A 26,819-nucleotide genomic window follows, 5' to 3' on the forward strand; every position below is an offset into this window, starting at 1 on the left:
ATAGACCCCTCGTATCCCTCCAGACGCCCCACCCCCTACATAGACCCCTCGTATCCCTCCAGACGCCCCACCCCCTACATAGACCCCTCGTATCCCTCCAGATGCCCCACCCCCTACATAGACCCCTCGTATCCCTCCAGACGCCCCACCCCCTACATAGACCCCTCGTATCCCTCCAGACGCCCCACCCCCTACATAGACCCCTCGTATCCCTCCAGACGCCCCACCCCCTACATAGACCCCTCGTATCCCTCCAGACACCCCACCCCCTACATAGACCCCTCGTATCCCTCCAGACACCCCACCACCTACATAGACCCCTCGTATCCCTCCAGTTCCGATTGCAGCCATTAAACAAACATCTATTTCTAATGGTTTGGGTCAGTTGTAAAACCTGTTTCTTTATCAATAGAAATAGAATTCTGTATTTATTTCATGTAAATGTTTTAAAGCACAGTTTTGACAGTTTAAAAGATTATATTACCAGTACACTGTTCATGACCATAACATCAATTTCATATACATTTTACATGTAAACTTATAAAAAACAAAGGCCAATTAATATCACGTACAGCAGGACTCCGCAGAATTAAATAGGCAGTATAAATGTGATGTTTAAATATTGTAAAAATAATGTAGACAATAAAAAAGCATCAGGAAACCATCTTAAATATAACTCTATTGCATTCATAAGCTTGCTGCACTAAATAATTTCAAGTTTATTTTATGAAAGAAGAATCAATTCAAAAATATCATCAAACAAACAAATTCTGCATACCCAGAGGTATTTGATAAGAAAAATAAAGATAAAAACTTAGCATTAACTTCATCACTGCATGTATTATAAGGGACATCTAGTTTATAGAACATGTAACCTATTGAAAAGTTGACAAATGTCCAGTAGGTTGACAGGAACATTATGATATCTTCTATAACATATCACATGAAAGACACAGGAAATAGTTACTTTTGACAACTTTGATCATTACCGGTTTTCATTAAATTTTCATGAAAATGACAAAGTCGAAATCACACCATTTCATTAAAAATTAAATATTGAATTAGTTTAAAAATATCATCAGTGTTTAACTTGTGTCAACAATTTGGTTCTGTGAATTTAATTCTAACTAACAGATACTACCACTTCTTGTTGTCAAGACTATTTTAACGAGATTTTACACTAAAATATTAACCAAGTTGACAGAAATTTCACCCATTGAGTATTGTTCCACTGTATCTAAAGACATGTATTAAAATGTTTGCACAAAAGGTTTCAACGAAATGTAAGTTGTCTATAACATATGTTCCATACACTGGTGCAGCAGACATCAGTTATTGCACGCGTTGTATGGTAAAGCTTGGGACTTTTGGACGTTTAAATCCATCGTTATACAATGTTTCTCTACATACATATATCACACGGGCCTCAAATAAGGTGTTGACAATTATAATTCAACATGAACGCCAGACTTCACATATTTTAAGCTTCAACAGGAACACGTGATTATACACACAAATCAACCAACATCAGCCATTTCTGTGGTATCCATAGCAACAAAATTGCATCATTAATTTAGTGTAAGGCAACATTTTTTCATTGCAATGCAAAATATATATAAACTATTTTTGTTTTTGTTGATTATTTTTTCAAAAGTGGAAAACAATTTGTAACAAATCATAAGCCGGATTAAAATTTGCATAGATTTATTAAAAAATTATAAAACATTATTTGATATGAGTGTGGAGTAAAATGCACTGAATTTGAAATTTATACTGCTGTTGAAATTCATGGAAGCAATATTGAAGAACAGTTACCACAGAAAATGAATGTTTCTGTACAAAGTAAATTCTAGCCTATCTATGGATTTCAGCTAGAGTAACTATGGTGACAATGCAACAGTAACAAACTACAGGTAATAAATAACAGTACTACTAACACTTTACATTTTTACATTTTCAATGTAAATCATAAAAGTCGGGAATTCAAACGTAAAATTTTGTACGATTTTGGTGAACAGTATGGCCGATTCACCATCTAACTCGACCAATGAGTAAATGACTTTCAAATTGATTAAATTTATAAGCTGTGGTCAATGGTGCCTTTTAAAGTTTGATCAACTTGAAAAATAATTATTTGTGAAGAGCAGATAGTTTGAAATCTTACAAAATTTAAAGCTAGAATCCCTTCAGAAAGTTATATACATAACATGCACTAGAACATATTTCCCATTTCACCAGGTACAGGAATGAAACAAAGAGTTGAAAATGTATAAAGTCTTGTCTGTTACATAAGGGTAGACATTGATTAAATCTTACCCAAATTTAATAGGGTGTTCACATACAATGCTACTTGTTAAGAAATCTTTGTTCCCCTTTAAGTCTAAACTACCATGACTGTAATTTTGGAAATCAATGATCGGTTTATCCGAATCAAAACAGCATTCTTTTGAGAAAATCACAGAAAGTCAATAATACTCAGCCATGGAAATAATACTGTACAATGATATAGAGATATCGTGTGTTGATCAGACGATAAATACTTTGTTGATGATCCGGACTTTGTAGAATACCAGAAGACCAATGCTATAGTGTGGTGTATACTGCCAAAGTAACATGTTGTCATCATAGCTCTTAAAGGCGCTGAGGTTACCTCAGTATGTGGTACGGACAATGAAATATTTGGACGTAATATGATTGCCTGATGGACAGATTGTCCTGCAATCATGCAAGGACAGACAGACTGCTCGTCATAATTCAACAGATACAATCAAAATCTGCTTTTTCTGTTTGTTTTTTTTTATTATTCTTTTCATCACGTCTGTCCTTGATATTCCTGTCTTAAAGACAAGCTTGTCCATCCACTTATCATCATGTCCTAGGACATCAACACTTTCCTTGTTTATCTCGGAACAGACAGACTCTCTTATCCAGCTGTACAAGGACAGACAACGTATATCTCTTTCTGTCCAAATTTTGGTACAATTTAACAGTCTTCCTAAACAAAGGCTGACAGACAAATCTCCCTCCAGAATACAGCTGGCAGACATACTGCACGACACTGTATGATGGAAAGTAACAAAATCTCAGAGAACCAAAAATGTTGAAACAGCAGTATGTTGGTGTGACCTTTGACCTTTCTCAGCTCTTGTTCAAGCTTGGTTGTACCCCTGTTATGATATCACCGATGTATATGCAGAGTTCGCTGAACTGAGGCCTCTCACGAGGACTTTCATTCACACATTTGCGTATCAAGTCTGAAATTTCCATTGGACAGAGATCTGATGAAATATCCAGCTGGAGATCTCTCACTCGTAGTCTTTTTAAAACTTCCTCATTTGACATACTTAAATACGGCAAGTCTGCTAGATGAAACACTTCCCACACGAAAACTCCAAAAGACCACACATCACTTTTTGTGGAATAGTCGTTTTCCAAGGCAGCCTCCGGAGGCAGCCATCGGAGAGGAATAAGATTCTGATGAATATTGTAATACTCTGATGCGTAGGCATCTCTGCACATGGACATGCTGGAGAGCTTCAAACTCAGATTTGATGTGAGCATCACATTCCGTGATGCCACATCTCTGTGTACAAATCTGTGATTGGACAGGTGCTCAAGGGCTAGTGCCACCTGGTGGCACATGTTGAGTTTTTGTCCAGTAGAGAGAGGTGGCACACGATTAATCCGAAGACCATTGTCACTCCGTGTGGCCAGTAAGTACTGTTTCAAATCACCCTGGAAACCATAAAAAAAATTTAAGAAACAAATATAATTTTTTTCTAATTATCTTACACTTAACATAAAGAGGATTTTTACACCAAAACTTTAATACAAAATCAAATATGTGTACTAACTAAATGCTAGATGTCAAATTTGTGTGGACAAACTTACATAATCACGATACTCTGTGTGGACAGACTTTAATTAGCTAATCACAATACTCTGTGTGGACAGACTTACCCAATCACAATACTCTGTGATCATGAAATGTGGCTCCACTTCCCGACAGACACCCAGTAACTTGACGATGTATGGATGATCGAGCTTAGCAAACATGTCCATTTCCTGTTTGAATTCAAAGTAAAGTTGTTCATCTTTGATGAGAAGTGTCTTGACAAGGACAAGGGTCTCCGGTTCACTGTCTCGTATGCCTCGTGCCTTTGCCAGAAAAACATCACCAAATGAACCTTTTCCTACAAAACAGGAACAGTAAAATGTCACTTCAGGAACCACAAATTAAAGATTGGTAAAAAGATACATGACCAAATATAAATGTATGTCACATGTCCGGCTTTGATGACGATAAAGGAGTGGAATACCAACTGAATCAGTGAAGTAAGTAAGAGTTGACGATACATATACAGGCGTAGTAGTATGACATAGTTTGTTTGATGTTGGATATTTAGTAGGGAAGAAATGGAGATTTTGTCTTAACAAAAAACATCTACTGGTGGCAGGATAATGCAAAGTTTTCCTATATATCTCAATATGTATACAGTCACAAGAAACTAATGTATTATCGACAGTATACATTATGAAAATCTTATGTACTTATAGGTATTTAAAACTTAGCACGTACCAAGCATGCCAAGGGTCTGTAAGTTTTGTCGAGGGAACTGTAGTCTGTCGTAGCTACCACGGCGACTGCGGGCATGTGAGGGACACTGGGACTGGGACTGAGAAGAGTGGGACGGCTGAGAGGACATTCCTGATACGTGAGACCTGTTGTCACTGTCGCTGCGGAATGGTGTCCTCGACTCACTGTCACGATCCTTCATCAGTAACTCATGTTGCTCCCTGCTGATGTCCCCATTCTCAGACTTGACTGTAATTAAAGATTTTAATGATATTCTACTATTTGCATGCAAAACCAACATTCTCCAACTGGGAAACTGGTATCAAAATTAACTGTTTGGACATGATATGAACCTATTATTTACAAGCATTCAGTTCACCTCTCAAAGACAGGTGGAGCTTATGTTATCATCCCAGTGTCAGCGACGCTCTCTAAATGTGAAGTTATACTAGGGGTCTAATATTTGGTTTGAGGGTTAAAGTCCTTTATAGGTATACTAGGGGTCTAATATTTGGTTTGAGGGTTAAAGTCCTTTATAGGTATACTAGGGGTCTAATATTTGGTTTGAGGGTTAAAGTCCTTTATAGGTATACTAGGGGTCTAATATTTGGTTTGAGGGTTAAAGTCCTTTATAGGTATACTAGGGGTCTAATATTTGGTTTGAGGGTTGAAGTCCTTTATAGGTATACTAGGGGTCTAATATTTGGTTTGAGGGTTAAAGTCCTTTATAGGTATACTAGGGGTCTAATATTTGGTTTGAGGGTTAAAGTCCTTTATATGTATACTAGGGGTCTAATATTTGGTTTGAGGGTTTAACTCCTTTATAGGTATACTAGGGGTCTAATATTTGGTTTGAGGGTTACGCTCCTTTATAGGTATACTAGAGGTCTAATATTTGGTTTGAGGGTTTTATAGGTATACTAGGGGTCTAATATTTGGTTTGAGAGTAGCTGTAGGGGTTAACTTTTATGTACCAGATTGAAATATGTTTCATAATAATGATAATTTCAATGCTTTCTACAATGCAAAACTTATTTAGACTATGTCTATTTCACCTTTGATATTACAAGAAATATTTTTGTTAAAATATCAGTATACGGCAATATAGATTTCAGTCGATGAACTCGCCCCCGAATTCTAGTGTGAATACAATGTGAGGTGAGATTTGTACCTATGATGGTACTCTGTTAACAATTGCAAGACCTTGATCTATAAGAAATACAGTGGCTGTGTTGTTTAGAAATGTTCCAAAAGAGTGATCTTCACTAACCAAGAGATTTGCGGTTCCTCCTCTGCATCAGCATTCGGTAGCTGCAGAAAGCTGTAAGTCCGATCACAAGCGCCAGGTATGCAGCTGCACTACAAACAGCTATGATTATCGTCTTCATCATATCGAAGCCTTCCTCATCATCCTGTTCCGCAGTCTTGGAGTAGTCGTTGGCTGCTGAGGATGAAACAGGGAAACAGTCCAATTATACTGGGGAGCATTACATCATTATAGGGAAGGGGTACCAAATACCTTTGTATATGAAACACCAACTGATCTTACAAATCAATAACTTAAACTCTATATCAAGATTTTAGAAATGATCAACCACCATATTTTCAGAATATTACACATTTTATAGTGGCAAGGTAGTAATGATTCAGTGGGGGTTATGGCAGGGTTCAAATTCAAAAGAAAGAAATTTCACTTATACATTTGTATTACAATTATACAAAACAGTCCAATCACAAACATCTGTAGATTTAATATTCTCTGCCATATACTACATGAAAAACAACCCTAGGTTAAGTAAAAAAAAAAAAAAAAAATTATTTAAAAAAAAAATACAAATACAAATTGAAACAACTCTCATTTCTTTCAAAAGAAGATTGCATTCTGCAAAGTTTTATGCTCAAAGCTAAGAAAATATAGGAATCATCTCCAGTACACTGTATTTTAATATGCTTGATATATGATGAATACATCAACAGAACTGGCTTTATCAAATGTTGATTATTACTGATATACAAAAATTACCATGTTAATCTGTCTCACAGACACAGAAGTTATCTCTTCGTTCAGCTTTCTTCAAATTCAACATTTTAGTAACTGTCATGACTAAATGCAAAAACTCTTCAATCCATGTCAAACAAAAGCTTGTAATCTACCATCTAATGTAACTATTGCAGCATACAACTTTTCCCAAACTATCTGGGTGATTTAAACTCTTTTAGTGTTAGAGAACCACTGTTCACTGCATCAAAAACTTCCACACAAGGTCACACTGATGACCTTTGCAACATCCAATCAGTAAGCAGCTAAAGGAGTGTAATTTGATAGAGATCCTGAGGGTCAAAGTTCAAGCACAGGTTACCAGAAACCGACCTATTGATGGAGCTTACAGGTATATTGATGCAGTAACACATGATATGTTCTCTCTCTATAAAAGTGTATATCAAGATCTTGTGCTAATTCTATAAGATAATTCTAGGTCGTCTTACAAACAGAAAGCATAGGTTTGACTGATAACTATCAATATCTCATAAAACTACGAAAATCATGCAAATAATTTTTTTTTTTTAAAGTTCACAGATGAAGTGAATAGGTAAATGTTGATAACATGGCTCTAAGAAGCACGAAGCATAACAAAATCCAGTCAAGTGGTATATAAAATGTCTTTATTAATCAATCATAGAGGGTCAGTACATAGTGTGATGGAATCATTCTTACAATGAAAGGCTGACAAAACGGTGGCCATGAGTTTACATGCAGCAAAGAAGTCAATTTTTACTTATCCATTTCTTGGCATTGTTGCCATAGTGACGTTAAGTCCAACATAATTAGATATATATATGTAGAAAGATATATGAACATGGAATGATAAAAGCATCCTTATGGGGAAAACGTCCATGAACACAGCTGTACAAGGCAAAACAACAGAGTCAGTAGTACGATCCTTTGTTCTTGCACGTGCAAGTTACCACTAGAATTCCACCGCATGTCGCCATAGTAACTCATAGAGTCATAAGCTGCAAATATTTACAATTCTCCTCTCAAAACATATATCAAAGAGAAATTTTCTGCAATGATTTATGGTTCTGCTCCCTAAGATATATATAGAGTACGCATTCCAGACAGACAAGCAGACCAAGAGACTTTTATATCAGGTTAAATTTTATGAAAAAAAATATAAATACAATATAGTTTATTAACTCTACAGGTTATGGACTGAAACATCACTAAAATCTTTAAAACAACACTACGATAATTTCAATTAACTATGTTTGAACAAGAGTGGTTCCCCTTAGACTGTCAGGATGTGACTTCCTAGCATTGCATGAGTGTCATGACCACCGCTAAAAACAGGTTAAAGTACCAAAAACTAAAATTATAACACCTCATGCATGATCACTGATTAAATTTAAAAGTCTAAATTTATCAACTGATAACAAAAGCGAGTGTTAATCTGAAATGAAACTGACTCTTTCCACAAAATTGGCAGTGTGTGGGCCTGTACAGTTACTAAGCAATTTCACTAAAAATAATTCTCACAACTAACAGCCTTACGATCATTATTGTAAGAGAAAAAGATGAAGAAAGAAAGAGAGAGAGAGAGACGGAGAGACACACAGACATGCAAACAGAATGCAGACACTATACTTACTGGCAACATTTAAGTAAGCCTCCCTGCGGATAGAACCAGCTGTGTTGTTTGCAGTGCAGCCATATTTTCCTTTGTCTTGAATATAAACTTTGCTGAGATATAAAGTGCCATTGCTGTATTTCTAAAATGAAAAAAAAAAAAGATAAAATATCTGAAAGCATATCTCTGGAATTGCAAAACATTGGAGAAAATTTGAAACAGGCAGACATATATTTAAAAGAATCCACAATATTAAAGATTAACTTTTGTATCATGCATATAAGTTTCATCAAGATATCTGTACAACTTATAACTTCCTCAGGGAAGAAGTACATTAAAACTTTTGCACTTAATTGACCTTTGACCTTGAATTAAAGATTGCAGTGACCCAGTTATGGAACACTGCCCAGCATCTGTGTAATAAATAAGTTTAAAGTTCCATCAAGATATCTTAAAATTTATGCCCGATTAAAAACTCTCCACCTTATCAATTTTATGATTGATGGTGAAAATGAAGCTGGCAGAGATTACTTACAATGACACGTGACTTGTCGAAGTCATCAGTGAAGTAATTTTTGTCCCAGATAATCATGGGAGGTGGGTCCCCACTGGCGACACAGTGTAACATGGCAGGCTGACCTTCAAACACTGTCACATTCTTAGGCTGCACTTGGAATCGTGGACGTTCTGCAAGTGTAATGTTATTATGCCAAACATTTTTTCTTTAAGACAGAATAGAAGGCAATACTTTACAATGTTGTGTTTTAAAACATCTGAACTTTTTCATTAATGGTCACATACAAAGATACATTTTGATCCAAATAGGTTTATATTAATTCAGAAACGTCTGCAGAATGAATGTTATCTGTGAGGAGTGGTGTGTGAGGAGTGGTGTGTAATTATTAACAGTGTTACATACCAACAACGTCAATGTTGATTGTGACATCAATGGCTCCCTGCTTGTCGTTGTAGGCTTGACAGGTATACAGACCAGAGTCTGACCGCTGTACCTTGTAGAAGTGGAGTGTACCCTCCACATTTGCGACATGTGGGGCAATATTAATGCGCCCGTCCTTAAACCATTTGATACGGACCTGTCCATCTCCCTCAGCAAAACACGGTACGCTAGCATCCTGGTCGAGAAGCTCAATGTAGGTATTTTCAGGAAGGGGATCAAACTTCAACCTCTCTGTCGACACAAGTAATACAATCAGACATTGTTGGAAAGAAGATTGACATATTCATTTACTTCTTTTCTTGTAAAATAATCACATAAATGAAACACATATATATTGAGCAACATTACAAAACTCATGTAATCTATGAACCCTAAATATCACCTGAAAACGCTGAAAAAGCTTGGATCTTTCTTTGAAGGCCAAAATGTTGATGCAAAATCTCCAACATGCAAATTACAAGAAGTTCTCAAGTAGGCTTAAGTATGCCCTTGATATCTATGCTTTATGCTGGCGCAGAGGAAGGTCCTAAATGTGTATACTTACTTCTGACACGGAGGTAGGCCCTAAATGTGTATACTTACCTCTGACACGGAGGTTGGCCCTAAACGTGTATACTTACCTCTGACACGGAGGTTGGCCCTAAACGTGTATACTTACCTCTGACACGAAGGTTGGCCCTAAATGTGTATACTTACTTCTGACACAGAGGTAGGCCCTAAATGTGTATACTTACTTGTGACACGGAGGTTGGCCCTAAATGTGTATACTTACTTGTGACACGGAGGTAGGCCCTAAATGTGTATACTTGCATTTGACACGAAGGTTGGCCCTAAATGTGTATACTTACCTCTGACACGGAGGTAGGCCCTTAATGTGTATACTTACTTCTGACACAGAGGTTGGCCCTAAATGTGTATACTTACCTCTGACACGGAGGTAGGCCCTAAATGTGTATACTTACTTCTGACACAGAGGTAGGCCCTAAATGTGTATACTTACTTGTGACACGGAGGTTGGCCCTAAATGTGTATACTTACTTGTGACACGGAGGTAGGCCCTAAATGTGTATACTTGCATTTGACACGAAGGTTGGCCCTAAATGTGTATACTTACCTCTGACACGGAGGTAGGCCCTTAATGTGTATACTTACTTCTGACACAGAGGTTGGCCCTAAATGTGTATACTTACCTCTGACACGGAGGTAGGCCCTAAATGTGTATACTTACCTCTGACACGGAGGTTGGCCCTAAATGTGTATACTTACCTCTGACACGGAGGTAGGCCCTAAATGTGTATACATGCATCTGACACGAAGGTTGGCCCTAAATGTGTATACTTACTTCTGACACAGAGGTAGGCCCTAAATGTGTATACTTACCTCTGACACGGAGGTTGGCCCTAAATGTGTATACTTACCTCTGACACGGAGGTAGGCCCTAAATGTGTATACTTGCATCTGACACGAAGGTTGGCCCTAAATGTGTATACTTACTTCTGACACAGAGGTAGGCCCTAAATGTGTATACTTACTTCTGACACGGAGGTAAGCCCTAAATGTGTATACTTACTTGTGACACGGAGGTAGGCCCTAAATGTGTATACTTACTTCTGACACGGAGGTAAGCCCTGTCGGAGAATACGAGGTCCTGTCCAGTGGTATTTGCCACACAAGCGTATGCTCCGGCATCTTGCATCTGGACATTAGTGATGGTCAGTATTCCTCTGTTTAGATCCATTCGATGACGACTCGATCCCTACAATGAGAGGATGAAAGAAATTTTTGACATGCAAATAATCCCACCACAAAACTGGTTCACAAAGGTACATTGACGGCTATTATTTTAAGATCATTTTTAATGCTATCCAGAAATACTTAAGTTCAGCTTTTCATTCCTCTGAGATTTGACAGTGCTAATATTAACTTTTAGTGTAGAAGTCCCATCATAGCATCATGTTTGGGGAGAATATCACATATGGGGAGAATATCATGTATGGGGAGAATATCATGTATGGGGAGAATATTACGTATGGGGAGAATATCACGTATGGGGAGAATATTACGCATGGGGAGAATGTCACTTATGGGGAGAATGTCACTTATGGGGAGAATGTCATGTTTGGGGAGAATATTACGCATGGGGGGAGCATCATAGCATCATGTTTGGGGAGAATATCACGTATGGGGAGAATATCATGTATGGGGAGAATATCATGTATGGGGAGAATATCACGTATGGGGAGAATGTCATGTATGGGGAGAATATCATGTATGGGGAGAATATTACGTATGGGGAGAATATTACGCATGGGGGGAGCATCTTAGCATCATGTATGGGGGGAGCATCATAGCATCATGTATGGGGAGAATATCATGTTTGGGGAGAGCATCACGTATAGGGAGCCATATCTCTTCCTTTGTTGTCCTTCAATGACCACCAGACAAGGTTACATTGTAAGTATTGGATTTTTATTGTTTAGTTAGGAATGCATTGTGATGCTTATTCTACTTGCTGAATCAAGAGAATTGTATCACATAGCTGTTTTATGAACTTTTCCCCCTATCAACCAAAAATCCTGCTGGGTTAGAACCATTTTAATTCTTCAGATATTCAAAAAGCAGGCCCTGTAGATGACTTCTGTATCACACCTTTTCCTCTCCCTTAATAACTTCACGACAGATGTATGATCTGGATCTACAATTTACCTGTCATAAACGAGGTTTTGTACCGAACAGGTGTATAAACATATTTACACTGGCAGGGTGCACAAACTACACTCACAATATCCATTTCTCATTGAACCCAACACAATACCTCAATCCATTAATTTTGAATAATTACATATCGCTGTCAAGTGAAAGTCAAAAACTGTCACACCTGGACAATCAAATCACAATTTCTGTCACTTTCAATATAAAGGAAATGAGTAGTGTCATATTTTTTTTAACTTTGTCAGGTAAATAAACATGCCACAAACATATGATAATAAAAAATTATACAAACACTCAACAAAGGTATGTTGCAATGTTAAATTCGTATGAGAATAATCAGCTCCTCTACATCTAAATGATAGTTAACACTATAGTTAAGTACAGGTACGATTAGTTAATCTACTACACCTAAATGGTACAACATACACACAATGTCTGCATGGTGTGTGTACAATAGGAAAACTGTGTAGAAATGGCTATTGCACATCTTTGAGCATTATGGACGAAAATGTTGCATTCAATTGTGGTAATTATAAATATAGAAATGACAAAATTTCCAATGAACTCCTAATCATTGATCAACACTGATAGGGTCTCTATTCATCCATAAGGACATCTGTCTTCTGTTGAATTTTCTGTCTGTAATATTGATGAACCAAATTATCAAACAACACATACTGTGTAAACTCATTGTAGTCTACAACTGTGTCTTATAGATACTGTATCCTCTGTCTGTGTGAATGAGGTACAAGATATATATTGTACCCACAATGTTTTTGGTGTGTTGTGGGACCCAGCAGCTGAAACATGACTGAATCAGCTCTGACAGGAAATACATAATACAGAATATACAACTATATCTGAAGATTTTTCAAATGAAAGCACACCTATTTGCAATATTCAAAGAAAGCATTATCAAAATATTTGTCAATCTTACCGATTTCACATATTCGCCATCCTTATCCCATATAACCGTGGTAACAGGGGGGCGGGTTCCAGTCACCTGACAGTTGAATGTCACCATACCATCCTCCTCCACTTCCTGAGGTTGCGGTGGCCTTCGGATGATAGGGGGGACTGCAAAACAGAAAACATAAGGAATTAACAAACCTGGTATCAGTAGCTCCCTAGGTACGGTGTGTTACACCGAGTTACCAAGGTACTGTGTGTAACAGCCAGTTACCAAGGTACAGTGTGTAACACCCAGTTACCAAGGTACGGTGTGTTACACCGAGTTACCAAGGTACAGTGTGTAACACCCAGTTACCAAGGTACAGTGTGTTACACCGAGTTACCAAGGTACAGTGTGTAACACCCAGTTACCAAGGTACGGTGTGTAACACTGAGTTACCAAAGTACAGTGTGTAACACCCAGTTACCAAGGTACAGTGTGTAACACTGAGTTACCAAGGTACAGTGTGTAACACCCAGTTACCAAAGTACAGTGTGTAACACCGAGTTACCAAGGTACAGTGTGTAAAACCCAGTTACCAAGGTACAGTGCGTTACACCGAGTTACCAAGGTACAGTGTGTAACACCGAGTTACCAAGGTACAGTGTGTAACACCGAGTTACCAAGGTACAGTGTGTAACACCCAGTTACCAAGGTACAGTGTGTAACACCGAGTTACCAAGGTACAGTGTGTAACACCGAGTTACCAAGGTACGGTGTGTAACACCGAGTTACCAAGGTACGGTGTGTAACACCGAGTTACCAAGGTACAGAGTGTAACACCGAGTTACCAAGGTACGGTGTGTAACACCGAGTTACCAAGGTACGGAGTGTAACACCGAGTTACCAAGGTACGGTGTGTAACACCGAGTTACCAAGGTACGGTGTGTAACACCGAGTTACCAAGGTACAGTGTGTAACACCGAGTTACCAAGGTACAGTGTGTAACACCCAGTTACCAAGGTACAGTGTGTAACACCCAGTTACCAAGGTACAGTGTGTAACACCCAGTTACCAAGGTACAGTGTGTAACACCCAGTTACCAAGGTACAGTGTGTAACACCCAGTTACCAAGGTACAGTGTGTAACACCGAGTTACCAAGGTACAGTGTGTAACACCGAGTTACCAAGGTACAGTGTGTAACACCGAGTTACCAAGGTACAGTGTGTAACACCGAGTTACCAAGGTACAGTGTGTAACACCGAGTTACCAAGGTACAGTGTGTAACACCGAGTTACCAAGGTACAGTGTGTAACACCCAGTTACCAAGGTACAGTGTGTAACACCGAGTTACCAAGGTACAGTGTGTAACACCGAGTTACCAAGGTACAGTGTGTAACACCGAGTTACCAAGGTACAGTGTGTAACACCGAGTTACCAAGGTACAGTGTGTAACACCGAGTTACCAAGGTACGGTGTGTAACACCGAGTTACCAAGGTACAGTGTGTAACACCGAGTTACCAAGGTACAGTGTGTAACACCGAGTTACCAAGGTACAGTGTGTAACACCGAGTTACCAAGGTACAGTGTGTAACACCGAGTTACCAAGGTACAGTGTGTAACACCGAGTTACCAAGGTACAGTGTGTAACACCCAGTTACCAAGGTACAGTGTGTAACACCGAGTTACCAAGGTACAGTGTGTAACACCCAGTTTACCAAGGTACAGTGTGTAACACCGAGTTACCAAGGTACAGTGTGTAACACCAGTTACCAAGGTACAGTGTGTAACACCCAGTTACCAAGGTACAGTGTGTACACCGCAGTTACCAAGGTACAGTGTGTAACACCCAGTTACCAAGGTACAGTGTGTAACACCCAGTTACCAAGGTACAGTGTGTAACACCCAGTTACCAGGTCACAGTGTGTAACACGAGTTACCAAGGTACAGTGTGTAACACCCGAGTTACCAAGGTACAGTGTGTAACACCGAGTTACCAAGGTACAGATGTAACACTGAGTTACCAAGGTACCTGTGTAACACCGAGTTACCAAGGTATCGTGTGTAACACCGAGTTACCAAGGTATAGTGTGTAACACTGAGTTACCAAGGTACAGAATGTAACACTGAGTTACCAAGGTATAGTGTGTAACACCGAGTTACCAAGGTACAGTGTGTAACACCCAGTTACCAAGGTACAGAATGTAACACCCAGTTACCAAGGTACAATGTGTAACACCCAGTTACCAAGGTACAGTGTGTAACACAGAGTTACCAAGGTACAGTGTGTAACACAGAGTTACCAAGGTAAAGACTGATGGTACAGAAAATTCTATTGTAATTATAACAAAATGCAGGTTTAAACATTGCTTGAAGGTAACAAGAAAAATCTCTGCAGGATTTCTTGCCAATATATCTTGTCTATCCATAATGTACAATAAATGCTGGGTAGTATTTGGTTATACATATGGTGTATATTACATCCCTTCAGACATAATTCCACTTTAACACATCAGACAAAATTACATGTACCATTTCCAGGCTAATATGCCAAATTCAAATGAACTGCATATAAAGCTTCTTAAAAATGAAATGTTCTACAGCATATGATATCAGCGTGCCAAATCACAGTTGTATAGCGTGTGGAGAAGCCAGTCGATCTGGGCAGGTTATGCTATATCTAAATCCTCTACAAATTTACCATTTCACACAGAACCATTGTGGAAATGATTTTAACATTAGCATAGACCACAGAATAAAGGATATAAAATGTCCTACCAGCCATATCCAATTCACCAAAGTTCTTTCATCTGTTGTCATGACGACTGCTTTCTAATTTCAAATTATTATCTTTTTTTTTTTAATTAAATGATTAAATATTATTTTCAACATTTGGTATGAAACAGAATAATTTGTTTCATGTTTTATTTAGATTTTGAAAAAAAATAAATGAAATTGGAAGTAAAAATGCACATAAAATACCAGTTTTATGACAAACATAAGTTGGACGTACTTCAACATTAAAGTGTTCTGCTAATTTTGGTCCTTTCCCCACAATTACACAACAAATAAAGTTGACAAAGAACTGAAGAAAGAGGAGTGCTTCTACTTATCTCCTTCTGTTACTAATTTTACAGAAACATGTCAGAAATTTAAGGTTCCGTGCAGCACAGTAGGTATAACCATCTATGTAGCAGATGACAGTATATATCTGTCCTACTGGCTATAGAAACCCAATGTCTTATACTGCTAACAGCTTACTGTGAATGGCCTCAAATGAAAGTCAGAAATGGCCCATTCCATATCATTATCATCTTAGAAGGATTCTAATTAGAATGGACTAAGAGCAGAGGCTAGCTATATTGAATGGGGGTGGAAAGGGAAGTAGGTATTTGGGAAAAAAAACTTGAAAGTTTGCCTCCTGATGTGTAATTTGTCTATAGCATGACTATGTTCCTTTTTTCTTTCCTCGTTTGGCCAAGTTTTCCTCCTTTGACTAAGTGATTCCGCTAAGTGGTGTTAAATGGCTGGTAACACCAGCTGGCCATGTCATGTGATATACCATATCCAGAACTACAAAATTCTTTCAAACTTTAACCTGTTAGGTCATCTAATCAAGGCAGATTGTTCAAAACATCGTTAGAACAGAAATAAGACAATATGCTATTTGACCCGTGTGTATTTTGGCACATTCTGGTGAGACACATTATTAATATTTGTTGATCAGTTGATAGATTGTCACATATTTCCTCACCTGAGACGATGATCCAAACATTTTGACGTTTTTCTCCAGCAATGTTTGTAATAACACACGTGTAGTTTCCGGAATCCATTTCTTGTGGGTTTTCAAAGACCAGGTTGTCTCCTTCCACATGAATCTGACCGGAATTCCCAATCAACAAATCGTTACGATCATACCATCTGCAAAAGCAAATAAAATGCATCAAATTGGCAAATGGACTTAATTTTATGACAAGTTGAGATTAATGTTGAAGATTTGTCCCAAGAAGTATCTAGATAAAATGTATCTGTTTATGTTCTTGACATTGTGCCAACGTTGTGAAAATCCCCCTAAAATCCTCAAATTACATCACACACTTATCTGGTTACACACCTGCTTCAACTTCAAAACTTTCCAATTATATTTGCGAGATTGCCATCGAACCCTCGCAAAAAAACTCGCTTAAATTGCAGCAACAATATTGGTCCGAGGATATAGATCACATTTGATGGGCTTTATCCAAAACTTTTGAACAATAATACTTAAAGGAATGGCATGATATTTGGAAGACTGTAGATAAGTTGATTATTGTCAGAATCGTTCTTCATAAACCCAGAAATGGTTCAATAACTTCTCTGATCAAGTGTTGGTTTTTTTTCAAATTAGAATTTCAATTGTGTAACTGTTATCTAACTAAATGTAATAGCCACAACAAGTGACAATATATATACCAATATGGTATGCATGAAGCAATAACATTTGACCTTAGGTGACCTTGACCTGTGAACATTTTTTGGTATGTCTTTGAACATTCTGATAGGAAATAAGTGTAATTAGGAATACTATATCCATTGAGAATATGTGACCAAGAGAAGGAGGCTAAGGGTTAACTGCTCCTTACAAATTCTTACTCCAACCCAAGTCAAAGTAGTCACATTTGTATCAAATAAAGTTAAGTGAGTACCGGTCACTATCAACATAACATGTTCTCATACATCATACATACGACTTGGAAACATCTCCTTTGATAAAAATGGCAGCAAATTTTTAGCATCCTTGCTGATCATACATTTCTTACAAATATTACCCACCAGATGTGTTTGTCTTTCTTTGTCTTCTAATTGATATAGAAACATAACACCTCTCACTCAGACTACCACCAGATAACACCTCTCACTCAGACTACCACCAGATAACACCTCTCACTCAGACTACCACCAGATAACACCTCTCACTCAGACTACCACCAGATAACACCTCTCACTCAGACTACCACCAGATAACACCTCTCACTCAGACTATCCCCAGATAACACACCTCTGACTCAGACTACCACCAGATAACACCTCTCTGACTCAGACTACCACCAGATAACACATCTCTGACTCAGACTACCACCAGATAACACCTCTCACTCAGACTACCACCAGATAACACCTCTCTGACTCAGACTACCACCAGATAACACCTCTCTGACTCAGACTACCACCAGATAACACCTCTCTGACTCAGACTACCACCAGATAACACCTCTCACTCAGACTACCACCAGATAACACCTCTCACTCAGACTACCCCCAGATAACACCTCTCACTCAGACTACCACCAGATAACACCTCTCACTCAGACTACCCCCAGATAACACCTCTCACTCAGACTACCACCAGATAACACCTCTCACTCAGACTACCACCAGATAACACATCTCTGACTCAGACTACCGCCAGATAACACCTCTCTGACTCAGACTACCCCCAGATAACACCTCTCACTCAGACTACCACCAGATAACACCTCTCACTCAGACTACCACCAGATAACATCTCTGACTCAGACTACCACCAGATAACACCTCTGTGACTCAGACTACCACCAGATAACATCTCTCACTCAGACTACCACCAGATAACACCTCACACTCAGACTACCACCAGATAACACCTCTCACTCAGACTACCACCAAATAACACCTCTGACTCAGACTACCCCCAGATAACATCTCTGACTCAGACTTCCTCCAGATAACATATATTACTGATGCATATATTGTGTCAAGTGTACATGTGACGATATCAAAAGCAAATGAACAATTCATCCTTAAGCATAACACTTTTTCCATGTAAAAAACAAAAGTTAAAAAAGGGGGAAAAAAGTCTTTCCTATATATCTGTTGATAAAGATGTTGAGACACCAATGTGAAAATAAATAAATAAATAAATGAATACACAAGACATTGACGCAGTGTTCCAATCTCTATAAATAATCTATAAACTCATGCAAATGAGCTGTATATAGCTTCATACATGTAAATTATGCATGTTTGCATATCAAAGAATTGACATATAAATGATTCATTTGCATAAATTAACATTCAAGCAGAGATTCTAGAGTGATAATGCTGTAAGGCACACAATTACTGCTATCATTTACCAGTCAGTCAGACACACCTGGAAAACTGACCATAACTTTTAATAAATCAACAGAAGGATGCATCTTTACTTAAAAAACGAAACATAACAGAAAAAATATACTTTAGTCCAGAAAATTGACTGATGATGAACTAACATTGTCATTTCGACAAACACTGTACTAATAGTTTCGGAATATCAAAAATGAACAAGTGCTTATTGTATTTGCAGTCTCTGATACCCATATACACCAATTTTCATCAAATTCAAACACTATCTAAATTTCGACAAATCAGAAGCCTCCGTATGGTTACTACGGCAGCCAAACCAGTACGGTTGAATTCACAGTTCCCCCTCTATACAAATTTTCATCAAAATCGACAATATTTAAATTTCTATCAATCAGAGACCAGAAAAAGGTGGCCATTTTGTTTGTGCCAGAATTAGATGCTGCCATTGTTTTGTATTGCCATACTACACCCACTACAAAATGGGATGATATCTTCATTTCGACCAATCAGAAGTTGGTGTATCAGGTATGGTAGCCATTTTGTTTTTAATTTCAACTTTTTTGTACTAAATTAAAGAACATTTGGTTACCATCCCTCCCAACAAGTAATATTGAATTCAATTCAATTAGATTTTCGTAGCTTTTAGCCAATCAGAGGCTGTGACAGCCATCTTGGTTAAGTAATCGCAAGAAAAGGGTTCATTACACTCTTCCTGACCATGAGGAACCCTTGTGTAAAGTTTTATTTCATTAAGTTCCATCCAATAGCTTTTGAGAAAAGTGTCAAAAAGAATTTGTCCAGAATAATAATAATTAGAAACAATCACAATAATTAAGTCTCCTAACTTCGTTAAGGGGACTTAATATTAATAATAATAAGAAACGGAGCAAAAACAATATGTCCCCAAGCTTCATTTGGGAGACATAATTATCAATAGTTCATTCATGATTTGCCAAACAGTATCAGCATATTGACCAATTATATCATATTTCTTGTGCCGTAATAAAAGGATCTCTCACATTTGGCAGCATGCTTTCTGAGCTGTACGTAGTCGAGGCATATCTGACTAAAATTACAACACCCGTTTTCAAAATTCTGGCAAACATTTCTTATTAAATATGATCCATTCTGACTCTTGACATTTTTTAGGCAATCATGTGTCGGCCATTTCCAGATTTCCTATTTAATGCATAAATGGTTCCAACAGATGAAATTCTTTATCTTAAATGTTGCTGGTAACAAGCAAGGCCCATTATCAGAACAATTGTTCTTAAAGGAATTACCAGGCAATCTGCAGCCCCTGATGGAAATTCTCGGCACACGCTGATACAGGAATACACATGGAAGTAGTTATAGATGTCTCGCTCAAATGGAGAATTTACGACAAAGCCACGCTACATGATATTAATAACATGGTATGCAAATGTTTGCATATCTCTAGTGGCGTAAATAACAATATCTATATAAACACAACTCCGGCCCTAATTACTCTGCTCACAAAAAATTCTTATGTAATGTCTTCTGCAGCAAGTTTTTCTTTCGCATTTTGTGTGAAATAGCAAAACAGTTCTAATGGATGTTCTGAGGCAAATATCCATGATTATAAGCTTTTCTGTTTTCAAACAGTGTGGAAAGAAAAAAGGATTGACGATAAACATAATACAAAGTACACAGAACTTGTTTTTGCCAAAAAGGTGAAATTTACGAGGTAAATATTGATGTAGTTCTGATACTTGTTCTGCTCCTGTTTCTCACCATGGTTTCTGTAACTATTACCATTGTGTAAGTCTAGCGTGAAGCATTTTTATGATGGAAACAGATAGGGCCTACACGTAATAAACTTATGACAGAGGTATTAGAGATTAAGATCCCTGTTATCACTTGTGTAACAACCCTTGGAAAAAAGACAACCCCTGTTGCTCTGCATGCAAAACGAATGTTGAAAATGTGAGAGAAGATTATACACATATGGTACTCGACAAATACATGACAACAAATACACTGGTGTCTTATTGGAGATTATTTGTTCTGTTTCAAAGGAATAATTATCATAAACAGAACTTTGAAATCAATTAAAACTTAAAGAATCAAAGTCCTTTTCAGATGGACGTTTTTTTCCACATTTTTTTATTTGTTGGCCCAATCTAAAACCATGTACTATGTTAAGATAATGTCCATTGCCTTGTTGCATTTTCATTATCTAATCATTGATTTAAAAAAAAAATACATTTTTCTCCAATCAATTTTGAATCAAGTGCCATAAAATCAAAACTATTTCAGTTTCATAAGACTTTCTGAGTGCCTCTTAACTTTAATACTGAAGACACTTAAACTTAGCATATTCCCCCATCCCATGATATCCAACATCAAACACAAGCCAAGCCAGAATGAAAATGTTCGTGATATGTACAGAAGTAGCTAAGTCTGATAGTTGTTATCACAAGTGAAGTTTTGAGAGAGAAATCTATAAAATTCACAAGTTTTTTAAGGACCTAATAAACCTGCTTTAACAAATCACATTTCACAAAGTCAATCTTCAACAGGTTACATTAAATCACACTTATAATTATGTATTTCTATAAACTAAAATAAAAACCAGATGTTGATATAACTTCAAGAAGTTAAATTTTATTATCATGCCACTAAAATTCAAAATATCTTATTGATATATTCACACAAAGTTCAAAGGTGTTTCTTTTTTCCACAATGATAACCTTCCCAACACGTCAAAAGAAATACTTAATCTTCCTATAGAGCATCCTCTAAGAGGGATTCCTGAAGATATCAGACATTTTACCTAATGTTTAACAGAAATGTGTACATGTAGTCTCCTAAGGGAATGTGTTGTCTCCTAAGGGAATGTGTTGTCTCCTAAGGAAATGTTTAGTCTCCTAAGGGAATGTTTAGTCTCCTAAGGAAATGTTTAGTCTCCTAAGGAAATGTTTAGTCTCCTAAGGGAATGTGTTGTCTCCTAAGGAAATGTTTAGTCTCCTAAGGAAATGTTTAGTCTCCTAAGGAAATGTTTAGTCTCCTAAGGAAATGTGTTGTCTCCTAAGGAAATGTTTAGTCTCCTAAGGAAATGTGTAGTCTCCTAAGGAAATGTTTAGTCTCCTAAGGAAATGTTTAGTCTCCTAAGGGAAAGTGTTGTCTCCTAAGGAAATGTTTAGTCTCCTAAGGAAATGTTTAGTCTCCTAAGGAAATGTTTAGTCTCCTAAGGGAATGTGTTGTCTCCTAAGGAAATGTTTAGTCTCCTAAGGAAATGTTTAGTCTCCAAAGGAAATGTTTAGTCTCCTAAGGAAATGTGTTGTCCCCTAAGGAAATATTTAGTCTCCTAAGGAAATGTTTAGTCTCCTAAGGAAATGTTTAGTCTCCTAAGGGAAAGTGTTGTCTCCTAAGGAAATGTTTAGTCTCCTAAGGGAAAGTGTTGTCTCCTAAGGAAATGTGTTGTCCCCTAAGGAAATGTTTAGTCTCCTAAGGAAATGTTTAGTCTCCTAAGGAAATGTATTGTCTCCTAAGGAAATGTTTAGTCTCCTAAGGGAATGTGTTGTCTCCTAAGGGAAAGTGTTGTCTCCTAAGGAAATGTTTAGTCTCCTAAGGGAAAGTGTTGTCTCCTAAGGGAATGTGTTGTCTCCTAAGGGAATGTGTTGTCTCCTAAGGGAATGTTTAGTCTCCTAAGGAAATGTTTAGTCTCCTAAGGAAATGTATTGTCTCCTAAGGAAATGTTTAGTCTCCTAAGGGAATGTGTTGTCTCCTAAGGGAAAGTGTTGTCTCCTAAGGAAATGTTTAGTCTCCTAAGGGAATGTGTTGTCCCCTAAGGGAATGTGTTGTCTCCTAAGGGAATGTGTTGTCTCCTAAGGAAATGTTTAGTCTCCTAAGGGAATGTTTAGTCTCCTAAGGAAATGTGTTGTCCCCTAAGGAAATGTTTAGTCTCCTAAGGAAATGTTTAGTCTCCTAAGGAAATGTTTAGTCTCCTAAGGGAATGTGTAGTCTCCTAAGGGAAAGTGTTGTCTCCTAAGGAAATGTTTAGTCTCCTAAGGAAATGTGTTGTCTCCTAAGGGAATGTGTTGTCCCCTAAGGGAATGTGTTGTCCCCTAAGGGAATGTTTAGTCTCCTAAGGAAATGTGTTGTCCCCTAAGGAAATGTTTAGTCTCCTAAGGAAATGTTTAGTCTCCTAAGGAAATGTTTAGTCTCCTAAGGGAATGTGTAGTCTCCTAAGGGAATGTGTAGTCTCCTAAGGGAATGTTTAGTCTCCTAAGGAAATGTTTAGTCTCCTAAGGGAAAGTGTTGTCTCCTAAGGAAATGTTTAGTCTCCTAAGGAAATGTTTAGTCTCCTAATTAAGGGAATGTGTTGTCTCCTAAGGAAATGTTTAGTCTCCTAAGGAAATGTTTAGTCTCCTAAGGAAATGTGTGGTCTCCTAAGGAAATGTGTTGTCTCCTAAGGAAATGTTTAGTCTCCTAAGGAAATGTTTAGTCTCCTAAGGAAATGTGTTGTCTCCTAAGGAAATGTTTAGTCTCCTAAGGAAATGTTTAGTCTCCTAAGGGAATGTTTAGTCTCCTAAGGAAATGTTTAGTCTCCTAAGGGAATGTTTAGTCTCCTAAGGAAATGTTTAGTCTCCTAAGGAAATGTTTAGTCTCCTAAGGGAATGTGTAGTCTCCTAAGGAAATGTTTAGTCTCCTAAGGGAATGTGTTGTCTCCTAAGGAAATGTGTTGTCTCCTAAGGAAATGTTTAGTCTCCTAAGGAAATGTTTAGTCTCCTAAGGGAATGTTTAGTCTCCTAAGGAAATGTTTAGTCTCCTAAGGGAATGTGTTGTCTCCTAAGGAAATGTTTAGTCTCCTAAGGAAATGTTTAGTCTCCTAAGGAAATGTGTTGTCTCCTAAGGAAATGTTTAGTCTCCTAAGGAAATGTTTAGTCTCCTAAGGGAATGTGGAATCAATATTTATGATCTAGTTAATGATCACTACAAATTACCTTTGAACTTCTGTCATAACTTTGACTTTTGGTTTCAAATATAAACATTTGCCAGGTTAAATTTTGTCTGTTCATGACACAAATAAATATATACAGAATTTCTAAAAATTAATTAATCAATAAAGATAAAGTTAAAAAGAGTATTTAAGTGTGATCGGTGCCAAATTCAAATCTTTGTGGAATGTGGGTCCATTTTTGTATTTTAAAACATAGAAAAGGACAAAAGTACAATAAAGACGAAGTGGAAGAAACGTTCAGAAATTTGAAAGATGGCAGGTAAAATATTGATGTTATTTGGAACTTTGACCTCCTTCCCTGACCTTGACCTTTAGGTTAATAATACACATTACACATTGGCCCGTGTAGACAACTTGTGACAGATCAGACTATGTAAGTGTTACCAGTCAGTACAGGGTAGTAACACTACTGGAAACATCTCCCACAGTTACAATTAGCATGACAGGTGATGAAACTTGAACAACTAAAGGAGGAGGCCAGCTAGCAGATAGGAGGAGAAGATAAGCCATAATCTCGGGACAAGTTTGCTGGCAATATTACTGCTGTTTAATATAGCACAAAACATTCAAAGTCCTTAAACCACCGATAGGAAGCAGATGTTCTATCTTATTTATGGCACTATCAGAACAACAAAATGGCCAAACTGGTTATGTAATGTGAAGTTTGATTCACCATGGCAGTGACCTTTGACCCTGGAGGTCATAAAAAAGTCTATAGTACCAAATTCTTTCAGCAAGGTTTTTATGCAATCCCCATAACATAGCCATAGGAAATGATTTGCTGTCCAAATTTTAAGGCAACATTAGAATAGTTATCTTACAATTTTGAGTATCACACAGTAGCATGGTTGTATTGTAGTAGCTTGTTATGGACCAGTCATCCAGGGCCTTGACTGAATACTGTCAGTAATACATTAGTTTTTTTATGACTAAACTGTACTTTATCTGTAAAATAAAACCTTGATTTCTATACAGTGAAAGAAGATAAAAAGGATGAAAATTTTGTCACTTATTTAATGGCAAAAAAAAGAAAAGAAAAAGGAAACCCAATTTGAAAATGGTGTATAGAAACCTTGGAGTACACAGGAACCCTGACTAGAGAGCTGGTAAAATGTACTTTTATAACCGAGTTTTACCAAAACAGCTTCATCTGGATTTCTCATGTTATTGTACCTGTAAATATAGTTTTCTCTTGTGTGAACAGCAGTCATGATTAGTTTACCATGTAAACGGCAAGTGTAACACTAATGTGTGTGATTCCAGCTGGTAATACCTACCAGTAATTCTCTAACCCTAACCCCATACCTAACTCATCACACCTAACTCGACTCAGGTCCCTAACCCCATACCTAACTCATCACAGGTCCCTAACCCCATACCTAACTCACCACACCTAACTCATCACAGGTCCCTAACCCCATACCTAACTCATCACAGGTCCCTAACCCCATACCTAACTCACCACACCTAACTCATCACAGGTCCCTAACCCCATACCTAACTCATCACACCTAACTCATCACAGGTCCCTAACCCCATACCTAACTCATCACAGGTCCCTAACCCCATACCTAACTCATCACAGGTCCCTAACCCCATACCTTACTCATCACACCTAACTCTTCACAGGTCCCTAACCCCATACCTAACTCATCACAGGTCCCTAACCCCATACCTAACTCATCACAGGTCCCTAACCCCATACCTAACTCGATCATCACAGGTCCCTAACCCCATACCTAACTCACCACACCTAACTCATCACAGGTCCCTAACCCCATACCTAACTCACCACAGGTCCCTAACCCCATACCTAACTCATCACAGGTCCCTAACCCCATACCTAACTCATCACAGGTCCCTAACCCCATACCTAACTCATCACACCTAACTCATCACAGGTCCCTAACCCCATACCTAACTCACCACAGGTCCCTAACCCCATACCTAACTCATCACACCTAACTCGACTCAGGTCCCTAACCCCATACCTAACTCACCACAGGTCCCTCACCACAGGTCCCTCACCACCCCAAACTCACCACAGGTCCCCCACCACAGGTCCCTCACCACAGGTCCCTCACCACCCCAAACTCACCACAGGTCCGACACCACAGGTCCCTCACCACAGGTCCCACACCACAGGTCCCTCACCACAGGTCCCTCACCACCCCTAACTCACCACAGGTCCCTCACCACCCCAAACTCACCACAGGTCCCCCACCACAGGTCCCTCACCACCCCAAACTCACCACAGGTCCCTCACCACCCCAAACTCACCACAGGTCCCTCAACACCCCAAACTCACCACAGGTCCGACACCACAGGTCCCTCACCACAGGTCCCACACCACAGGTCCCTCACCACAGGTCCCTCACCACCCCAAACTCACCACAGGTCCCCCACCACAGGTCCCTCACCACAGGTCCCCCACCACAGGTCCCTCACCACAGGTCCCCCACCACAGGTCCCTCACCACAGGTCCCTCACCACCCCAAACTCACCACAGGTCCCTCACCACCCCAAACTCACCACAGGTCCCTCACCACACCTAACTCACCACAGGTCCCTCACCACACCTAACTCACCACAGGTCCCTCACCACCCCAAACTCATCACAGGTCCCTCACCACCCCTAACCTGCCTGATACAACAGTGTCATAAGTCATTGGTCTGAAGGTTGTTCTTTAGAACTCCTATTGTAAATGGTTAGAAAGACTAAAATCTGTTACAATATTTGGCATGAAATGTCTATCTCTATGGCACTGAACTGTGACTCTGTGATTCCATGTAGGTTCTCCCTGACAGACAAGGTAAAATATTGGGTGACATTCAGATGATGTTTTTCCGATGGTCTTAGACAGCCTGATAATGTTATTTGATGTGTATGGAGACAGGGGTAGGGATCAGAGAGGTAGGTAC

At 38.4% G+C, this 26,819-nt stretch overlaps 1 protein-coding gene across 1 annotated transcript in view; it reads right to left on the reverse strand.

Annotated features, from left to right (window-relative positions):
- Positions 1 to 1,738: 1,738 nt before the first annotated feature.
- LOC117322900 (inactive tyrosine-protein kinase 7-like) overlaps positions 1,739 to 26,819 on the reverse strand; it is a 152,205-nt gene continuing 127,124 nt past the window's right edge. The window contains exons 8-17 of the mRNA XM_033877845.1: positions 16,524 to 16,690; positions 12,813 to 12,952; positions 10,772 to 10,919; positions 9,125 to 9,394; positions 8,741 to 8,892; positions 8,227 to 8,347; positions 5,847 to 6,020; positions 4,580 to 4,825; positions 3,961 to 4,193; positions 1,739 to 3,735 (exon numbers count right to left, since the gene is read on the reverse strand). Of these exons, the coding sequence (XP_033733736.1) occupies positions 3,139 to 3,735; positions 3,961 to 4,193; positions 4,580 to 4,825; positions 5,847 to 6,020; positions 8,227 to 8,347; positions 8,741 to 8,892; positions 9,125 to 9,394; positions 10,772 to 10,919; positions 12,813 to 12,952; positions 16,524 to 16,690 (2,248 nt within the window). The 3' untranslated portion in view covers positions 1,739 to 3,138. The remainder of the gene's footprint in view (positions 3,736 to 3,960; positions 4,194 to 4,579; positions 4,826 to 5,846; positions 6,021 to 8,226; positions 8,348 to 8,740; positions 8,893 to 9,124; positions 9,395 to 10,771; positions 10,920 to 12,812; positions 12,953 to 16,523; positions 16,691 to 26,819) is intronic.

This window comes from Pecten maximus, chromosome 3 (genome assembly GCF_902652985.1).
Source record: "Pecten maximus chromosome 3, xPecMax1.1, whole genome shotgun sequence".
Lineage (NCBI taxonomy): Eukaryota > Metazoa > Mollusca > Bivalvia > Pectinida > Pectinidae > Pecten > Pecten maximus.